At 41.4% G+C, this 10,117-nt stretch overlaps 2 protein-coding genes across 2 annotated transcripts in view; one reads left to right on the top strand and one right to left on the bottom strand.

Moving 5' to 3' along the window:
- LOC112243700 (xylosyltransferase 2) overlaps positions 1-462 on the bottom strand; it is a 3,144-nt gene extending 2,682 nt beyond the window's left edge. The window contains exon 1 of the mRNA XM_042327892.1: positions 427-462. Coding sequence (XP_042183826.1) covers positions 427-462 — 36 coding nt within the window. The remainder of the gene's footprint in view (positions 1-426) is intronic.
- Positions 463-618: 156 nt separating this feature from the next.
- LOC121847250 lies at positions 619-8,858 on the top strand (the record flags this gene model as incomplete). The annotated part of the gene is given in 4 exon segments (XM_042327666.1): positions 619-710; positions 3,925-4,008; positions 5,344-5,514; positions 6,887-8,858. Coding segments are annotated over 4 exon segments (542 nt in total), but the record flags the coding sequence as incomplete, so codon positions are not given.
- Between the last annotated feature and the right edge of the window lie 1,259 nt (positions 8,859-10,117).

The raw sequence follows: 10,117 nt of genomic DNA, 5'->3' as shown, positions 1-10,117 counted from the left end.
GATCTGGATGGGGAGTCTGTTGCCTCACACCAGTGATGGATCCTTTTACTTCATCAAATCACTGCTGTGGTGGTGTGATAAGGAATATGTTGAATACACTGTTCGCCAGCTGCTGTCACTGTAGATAGCAGCCTATTTGCCTGCCACATTAGATATGAAGCTTTCTATTTCTAGAACCTATCTGTATTATCATGAAGCTACTAGTGTTCCTCTTGGACTGGTTTTGTATCCGAAGATGAATTACATGGTTGACTTCACATTTATATTTGATAGTAAATTAATTTTAAGTGTGGAAAATCGACTGCGACTAACATTATGATTGCCAATTATCCCTGTCCACATATTGAGAAACATATTGTGAACAGCGTTCCATTAAATAGTCTACACAGTATGTCCACACAGCGTTTCAACTTAATTACCTGTGACCTGAGCAGGAAAAGCTCTGTCCCCTAGCAACCGCATATTACAGTGTTCTGAACACTACAATAAACTATTACTTTACATTCATTAGACTGAGGCATTACATAATGCACCTTTTGTACAAGTGCATGTCCATTGTCATTTTGATGCATTGTTAACAGCGGGTGATGAGTTTTCTCTTCTCCTCTCCTTTACTAGTTTCAGGTCTGGTGTTCTTTGTGGTGATCGTGGTGCTGCTGTCCATATACCGGAAAGAACCTCACTGCTGCAAGGACACCCATGGAGACATGGTAAGGACCTTGAGCTCACTCACTATATTTTAGTGAAAGATACAATTAATGAGAAAGTGTCACTTGTAAACAAACCATAAATTAAAGTTAGGCACAGATACAGATTAGATGTGACTGAGGCCAAATGTACCATGCAAAGTAAATGCAGCACCATTAAGAGTTGGCACGTTTAATTTGCATGGCTATGGGAACAGGCCCAGAATAAACTTGATATGATCACTGTAAAACCATGCATTTGCATTTCATGGAATTATTAATAGTGCTTTGGCTATGAGCTCCAGCTTCCATAACTATCCCTGAGTGCCAAAGCAATCATGGGCCATAGTGTGTGGTGAGGCAGCATTGACAAATGCTATTGATACCTGCGCCAATCTTGTGATGTGTCAACACCACTACAATGAGAATATTACAAACAGATTGTTTAGCTAAACATTTGACTCAAAACATGTTGTATGAAAACATATGAAAACATATGAATGGCTAACACAGGGCGGAGGAAAATCTGATCTTGACTGCAGACAAGCATATCCTGCACAGCCTACTGGCAAATCTCACCCAGAAACCAGAAACTGGATACAATATTCAGTGTTCCCCTGAGTGAGGAACACAAACACTGGCACAGAGAAGTCTTCTGTATCACTGTTGACCTCCTTTCCTCTCCCTCCCAGAGAATAGAACCTAGCAGACAAGAGTATCTTATATGAATGGTACCATGATGGATGCCCAAAGTATGGAGGTTCATACATATCAATACTATTTAACAACTTCAAACTATGACCAATATTCAAGTCCCTAACCTGGTACAGGAAATAGGGAACAGGACGTATAAACTCTCCATGGAGGTCAGTTTTTAGTTTCTGCCCATCCTCCATGTTTCCTCTTCCTGACCTGCGTCCCTGGGGTAGGGTTAGTATGTTATCTCTGGAGAACAGGGACACTACTCATACCTTCCAACTCTTTCCCTTTCTCAGAGAGACAGGAAACACCAACATCTCGTCTCTGCTATGTTTGGCTCTGGCCTGAACAGATTAGAGAAAAGTTTTGCTGTCTCTTGTCAGGAATAGACAGGCTTGTCCTCTTGTACATGTCAGCCATTTTGACCTGCTGTCAGCTAGAATAACCCACACATGACACATCAGACAACATTGCTCGTCACTATTTCCATATTGTCAGTGTGGGGAGTGGAGTCTAGTCTATATAGTAAACAGTGGGTGACGGGGTGTAAACATGGAAAGATCTTGGTGGGTATGGAGATGACCTCTGGGATCTGTATTGGGTGAAAGAATACACAGCTAGCTGGTGGTGTGAGCAAAGTAAAAAAATCAAGTTTCCTGACGATTTAAGTTGTTTTTTTATATATAAACCGATTTGTTGAAATCAGTTTGTTGTTTTTGGTGTCCCTGTTATGTTGTTTACACATTCCCTGAAATCCTATGCAGTCACCCATATAGTCATAGTGACTGGTTAACTGAGGCATGTTGCAGAAGAGGATGGTTTTGTTACAAGATCATTACAAGGACACCAACTTCAAGGCAAGCCAGATTGCGAGGGAGGCTCACATGGAAAAAATCCTCTATTGTTTTCTATGGAACGTTTACTTTCCTCTATATGTGTTGTTGCACATACCTTTCCCTGCTTCAGTTTGAATAATGGCCAGACCCTCCTGTGGGTGTTGGGAACAATGGCTCTCCTTCAGGTCGCGGCACTGAAAAAGGCACACTGCCGATGGGGTCCTCCCCCCACTTCAGCTCTGATTTTACACGGTTGTGCTTTTTCATGCTGGGTGAATCAGAGGCAGTAAACAAAAGGACATTTCCCTTTTTTATCCTGAAGACTTTTTTCGCCCCTTGAAAGTGCAACCTAGCGAGGGAAGGTGACCTTTGACATCAATGTTTCTGTGGCGTCTCTCTGTCACATGCTGGAGGGGTGGTGACAAAGGTCAAACTGCATCACTGGGAACGTGAGTGATGTCCCTGTTCAGGCAGGCATCAAACTGGCCCTGATGTTTTGAAGGTGACCATTTTGTCAATATGAACAAGCTTACTTCCCTATGCGTGATTTGCAGTGGGGCAATTTTCCTATGTAAATTGCTACAACCGTTCTCCTACTCATCACGCATCCTCATTTTTATTTATTTTAGTTGACCTTTATTTAACTAGGCAAGTCAGTGAAGAACAAATTATTATTTACAATGACGACCAAACCCTAACCCGGATGACGCTGGGCCAATTGGGACTCCGAGCATGGCCGGTTGTAATGCGGCGGCAGCGTAGCCTAGTGGTTAGAGCGTTGGACTAGTAACCGGAAGGTTGTGAGTTCAAACCCCCGAGCTGACAAGGTACAAATCTGTCATTCTGCCCCTGAACAGGCAGTTAACCCACTGTTCCCAGGCCGTCATTGAAAATAAGAATGTGTTCTTAACTGACTTGCCTGGTTAAATAAAGGTAAAAATAAAATAAATAAAAAATGCTGGATGGAACTCTCAGGCAAAAAAATCCTTTGTTGTAATGCTATGTAATGTCGTCCAAATTAACTATGGGGGCCATAATGTGTATTTGAGCATGCTTGTTAAGAGGAACCTGCTACAGTTACAAGGAAAGAGAGAGATGCTGAAAAGGTCACACTGTGTGGTTTCTTGCTAGGGACCCTGGTGACACAGTAGGACACTGCATTGTCCTCAATACAAAGAGACTCATTTAGGCCCAGGGTAATCACCTAGTTTTCCGGCAGGGCTTTTGAAGAATTCTAGCACCTCATCCAGTGTGAGCCTGCCTAATCTTGTTTGAAATGGGTGGGAGTGGGAGGAGGCACAGAAACTGTAGGGTGGTCGTCTTATTGGCTAGATAATTTATGGTATTGCTAAAACAGTCAGGTCCAAAACAAATGAAACAAGGCATGACAATTGGTCAATGAGGCTGAAATTAGGGAAAGTCTTCCTAATTGGGACGTTGGGCTAGCCTCGTAATTACCAGACTGATTACCACTGCGTTATCAAAACAGAATGTAACCTCGCAAGACTTTTGGGATGTTGTACAAGGTTAACGTTGGGCAGATCGTCGACATTCAATCTCTATTTTAATTAGATTCTTGTTGAATCTCAAATGTAGGCTTGTTAGAAGTTGTTCAGTCATCTCTGTAGTTAATGTGCTAATGGAGGGTTCATCATACTATAGTCTAACTCACATTAATCACTGTTCCCTCTGTCCTCCTGCAGGATGCCCCTCCTCAGTACAGCAGCAGACAGACACTGGTGGGAAACCCCTGTCTGGAACAGACTCACGACAATACACACTCACAGGTAAAAAGGCCCAGCACTGGATGGGTCAATACGTTTTCAGTCAATACGTTGTCAGTCCCATTGATACCTGTGTATCATAGCTGGTATCATAAATGCATTAATATTTGAATGGTCGTCAATCATCATTAAGTAGTTTATACCTGCACCAGGATTATTAAGCGCACAGATTGATACAAGGCAATGTGCAACGAGCAGACAAGTCAGAACCACGGAGAAAGAATTAAGCCTAGGCTACACCTTGCTCTTTAGATAAGTCAGACAGTAAACTAAATAACATCAATCATGCAAGATCAGGTAGACCGCAGTCTACAACATAAGCAGCAAACACATCCACATCAATTTGATAGGCTATTGCTCTCTGTAGTCAAGCACAAGGAACTGAATCCCATGTGTCTACTACTGTGCTATAGTTCAACCTAATTATGTAATATAGAATAGAATACTTTTGCTTTCATATGTCATTTAAGAACAAGTTACAGGGAAGAACATTATAGTAAACCTACTCACCGAACAGATGTGTCGTGTCATGGGGTCATTCATGCGTAATCATGCAATGTAAAATTGTAAATACATTTTGAAATGTCCAAAGAACAGGCAGAACCTAATCCGAACTAACATCTATGTATATTGTCGAAAATAAGAAATGATACGGTTTATATCCCTGAATAAATTCTCTTTCAACTTAAAATTGAGCTCATGAGACCCTGCTCAAATTGTCACTCTTTTTAAATAGTAACCATTCCAGTCATGAGATGTGCATCTTACTTCGCACTTGCAAATCTTTGCTTTTCAAAAATATTGTTTTCTATTTATTTTGTTATATATTCCATAATATTCTACCTATAAAATAGGGATGTCTTGACTGTGATAAGGGCACAGGAATATAAAAGTGTATTTTCTACTAAATTAACAAACAAGGCTATTGCCAATGCAATTTCATATAGCCATAATCACCAGCAGCGCAGCGCCAGTCTCAGGCCAGGGAGCCCCTCAAGAGGGTATAGCGATAGTACATTGCTTTATAAAATAAGCAATACCGGCTCAGACCAATTCCAAGATTTAATAAAATCATATTATACAGTATATCATATTATATATACATGTGTCATGTTTTATAGTGTTAAATAATATTTGTTTTTTGGTACAATGTTTTTCTTGTAAAAAATCTCCAGGAACAGGAGGCCCCGCTACTGCTGCGCATAGTCAGCAGTGATGCACTGACACGGATTCTCCATGACCAAACAGACACCAGCAGTATCTTCCATCAAAGTGTTTGTGACATCTCTCTAACTGTTCCATTGTGTTCCCCGGCTGTCTGCTTCTTCTCTCCATCAGTCAGGGCAGCTGTTCCTTATCGGCCTGCCCTCCAGCTACCGCCTGCCCTCCCTGGAGGCGCCCCTCCCCAGGCTGCCCTCCTACGAGAGTGTCAGGAAGAAGGACCGCCAGAGACAGATACACATGATGATCGCTGACCGTTTCGGCCTCAACGGCTCCATGCTGACTGAGGTCAGATACCGGGGGGGTGGAGGGCTCCATGCTGACTGAGGTCAGATACCGGGGTGGGGCTCCATGCTGACTGAGGTCAGATACCGGGGTGGTGGAGGGCTCCATGCTGACTGAGGTCAGATAACGGGCGGGGGGGGTAGCATTGAGATAAGTGACATGTGTTCTCATAAGTTTTGAACGCTGCCTGAAAGTGTAGGTTATTGAACGTTAAAGTCCATCTTTAGTCCATTATTAAAGAGCCTCACATATATAATCTGTTGTTTACTCCTAAGTGCAGTGACCTACAAAAGAGAATAACTGAAAGGTTTTGTTCATTATGAATGTGCTGTCACAGGATAACTGGAGCTTGTTCTAAGATGAAACACTATTCAGAACACTGTAAATAGGAGCCCTATCATCTCATCTTCTGCTGTAGTGATGCACAGACTGCGCATTCCCAGGTTTTACTGTGTTGATCTTTCGCCGGGGCTTTGACTTGCGTAACGCTCGAGCAAACAAGGTAATGAGAAAAGGGCAAATCAAACACAATTAAAGCTTGCGTCCTCAGTGTAAACAGTGGCAGAGAATGCAGCTTTGTGCTTTTTTCCTCCTTTACTCGTCTTTTTTTGCTCCTCTTTTTCATTAGTAAACATCCCAGTAAATAAGTGCCCTCCCATCAGTCCCCCATCCTGTCACCGGTAGCTCAAAGTGGCCCCTGTCAGACTTTAGAGGGGGTCTGATGTCCCATAATTGCCCTGTCTGTGCTGTTGCCGTAAAGGCTGGAGTGAAACTTTGTTGCATTGTACGTGTGTGGTGTTTTTAGAGGCGTGCAGGGCTGTCCTTGCCGCCCGCGGGGGCCCCAAGCAATTAAAAGATAAGGGGTTAGTCAGGGAGTGAGGAGCTGGCTGATGACGGAGATAGGCTCTGTACTGGAGGAGTGACGCTAAAGGCAGCCCGGGTGCTGCCAACCTAATCTGTCATGTAAACGCTAACATGATGCCATTAGGTTTGATGTTAGAGATCATGTATCAGCCAATACACGCTAGGAAACACCTACACCTGGGAAATGGAGTCTCTATTCTTAGATGGGATGTCATTTTAGAAGGTCATGGGTTATTTTGTTGTGTGTGTGGAATATATAGCGTTTAACATTTTCAGTATTTTTTATAGCCTCTCAATTATAAGTGTTAGCATTTATTTATTTATTTTTTATTTAACCTTTATTTTAGGAAGGTGACTCATTCTAAGTGGCTCACTTTGTCACAAAGTATAGCTTGATATGATGAGCCGCGACCCACTCAAATTAAGCCATCCACTCACCCATTTGACACGTACCCACTTACCCTAGGTTCTAAAGCAGTGTTAACCAAAGCTTACTCTTTCTCTCCCACAGCCCCCTCCAACGTATGAGGAGAGCATCCGCCACTCCATTGAAGTGCCCTTTGACATTCTGAGGTCTGTAATAGACACCCCTCATCCCCAGAACATTTACCCTCCGCACACTGGCACAGACCTTACCACTCAGTCAGAGGTAACCACTCAGTGCCCATCCACTCAGGATGCCAACAGTGCCACCCTACCAGTCTGAATCCTCAGACTCGCTACTGACACACGATGACAAGGACAACTGGAGTATTGATGCTTTTTATCCACCTTGATGTGCCAAACTGGTCAGAGGATAACAGACAGGGGAAATGCACACATTCTCCATAGGTTGAATCAGACCCAGCAGCCAATGGGTTGACTGTACTGTAGGAACATCCTGCAGTGACAGTATGCTGGAAGATAGTGAAATTCTACATTGTGGGTTACTCCATACTGACAAACTTGAATGTCTAAACACCTCTTGTCAGTTGTGATTTTAAACTGGAGCCTAAATAAGACTGATGAACTGGGAAGACTTGGATTGCCATTCTTCAGTGAAAAGGGAAACCGTCCTGTAGATGACCAATACCATGACTATATGTGTCTGAGGTGGCAGGTTCTAATGCCAAAGTTAACTGTAAGAGGAGACAGGCCAGGTAGAAAGACACTCCATGACAAATGTGCTGCTGAAAAACAAAGACCATTTTGCTGTGAACAGAAAAAGCACCAAAAAGGATGAACGATCTTTAGATTTAAAAAAAATGTTTCTCATATTTTCTACATTTGATCATTTTATGGATTAAAGTAATCTGGATGATTGTTTTTTGGGGAACTGTGTTGTAGCGAGTCGTTTTCTGAGTAAAACCACTCTCCTCTTTTAGTGCAATGTCTGAGCCAAAAACGTATAAGCGTGAGTTGTAAAATGCTCCTATGTCCTACCCTGCTGAACTTGGGTTGTACAGTTGAGCCAGCTACAATTTGTGTGTTAGTCTTGGAACCTGTGAAGAGTGAGTCAACAACACCAATCATGTGTTGGCTCTGGTAACGGGTCTTAAAAGCCCAATGCAGCCGTTTTTTTTATATCAAATCATTTATGGGTAACAATAATGTACCTTACTGTAATGGTTTTCCATTAAAATGATCTAAATTGTTTTTTTTGTTGCTTTTAAGCGTTAAACGTTTTAACAAGCAATAATTGTGGTCTGAGTGGGGAGGAGAAAAGGGAAAACTAGTTGTTATTGTTAGAGAGGTTTGGAACTCTTTATTATTAATCTATTAACTCATTTACCACCTGGTGATGTCACCAGGCAAGACAAAACTCCACCCATGCAAAACCTGCTGGGTAGAAGGTCCTTTGTAGAATGTATTTTCAACCAGGAAATAATACTGATCAAATCTTGTTAGTTTCATCAGCTGTTGTACAATATGATGCAAAACACAAACTGAATTTTTACTGCACGGGGCCTTTAAGATACAATTCAGCATTGGGATTGTGGGAAGCGGTAAGGAGCTAGCTTTGTTTATTCAAGACCTCTGTGAACAGTGAATGAGAATAGTTGTGTAAAAAGCTTATTTTTTGTTGTTGATTAACTGGGCTGCCTGTTTTAACAGTCCCTGCACAAGCTTGAGAAGAAACCAGTATGAATGACAAGAAAAAGTATGTAATATTTCCCTCACATAATGTCTGAAACAAAAGTATGTAATATTTCCCTCACATCATGTCTGAAACAAAAGTATGTAATATTTCCCTCACATAATGTCTGAAACAAAAGTATGTAATATTTCCCTCACATAATGTCTGAAACAAAAGTATGTAATATTTCCCTCACATAATGTCTGAAACAAAAGTATGTAATATTTCCCTCACATCATGTCTGAAACAAAAGTATGAGGTTTCAACAGCCGTTAGCAAGTTCTATTCAAAAGACATAAATTCCTGTCTGTCACGTAAACTAATTGAGATGGTGGTGGCTTCTAGATAAAGACATGTTTAACATAGAGCCTGTGTGCGGTCTCTGTCTGGCCTTAATGTCCACTAGTGTCCTTTTCACCTCATTTAACACATGATTTACTAAACAAAAGGCACATCTCAATAGGTGGTCCAGGTATGACATGAACAAGCAGGGGGAGGGGCAGGTGGTACTTTCCTCTTTTGCTCTCCATTGTTCCTCAAACAAGGAGGAGGCTGATGACATCACATCTGACCATCTCCTTTTATTTTATTTATTTAACCTTTATTTAACTAGGCAAGTCCGTTAAGAACAAATTCTTATTTACAATAACGGCCTAGGAACAGTGGGTTAACTGCCTTGTTCAGGGGCAGAACGACAGATTTTTACCTTGTCAGCTCGGGGATTCGATCTAGCAACCTTTCGGTTACTGGCCCAACGCTCTAACTACTAGGCTACCTGCCGCCCCAAACCTGCCACTCCAAAATCCTTGAAGTTAACTTAAAGTTTGCGGTTGTCTCTAAAACACTATTTTACTTAAAACATATTTTTTTTAACCCTTTAGTGTATGTATTTATACTTGGGATATTTGAACAGGAAAAGTAAAACAAAATCACTGAGGACGTCTAACTTTCACTTTCCGAATCCTCTAAACTGCACTTTACATTGGTGGGAGCAGTGTTTTTGTGCATTTTGAATGACCCTGGAACCTAACGATTATACAAGTGAATTAATGACCTGTAAGTTTACTTTGAGCCCACCACCAAGTTATATTTGCCCTTACACACACATTGAACATATGTATGTAAATAATAAACTGTTATTAAATCAAATTGTATTAGCCACATTCACCGAATACAACAGTAGACCTTACAGTGAAATGCTTACTTACGAGCCCCTAACCAACAATGCAGTTGGATATACAGATAAGATTACGGATAAGAATAAGAAATAAAAGTAACAAGTAATTCAAGAGCAACAGTAAAATGACAATAGCGAGACTATATACAGGGGGGTATTTTATGTTTTCTTAATCATGTCAATTGTTACTTGCAATGGGTGAATTGTTTTTAAAAGTCATAATGACAGTCTAAGAAGGAAAATGGATGCATCTGTTTCTGTATTAATGAACATATGTTACCTCTGTGCCTTGTCAAAGTCCTTCTCCATCCATTGTCACTCAAAAGCTTGACCTCTGACATCTGGTGGCCAGCTATAGAATTGCAGTCTTGAAGATTACACCATATTAACTGAAAACGGAACCAACCCACCCCATACTTTTGAGACAATACTCTCACATACACATAATG

This window comes from Oncorhynchus tshawytscha, linkage group LG09 (assembly GCF_018296145.1).
Source record: "Oncorhynchus tshawytscha isolate Ot180627B linkage group LG09, Otsh_v2.0, whole genome shotgun sequence".
In the NCBI taxonomy this organism is placed as follows: domain Eukaryota; kingdom Metazoa; phylum Chordata; class Actinopteri; order Salmoniformes; family Salmonidae; genus Oncorhynchus; species Oncorhynchus tshawytscha.
This window is presented reverse-complemented; position numbering and strand designations above follow the sequence as displayed.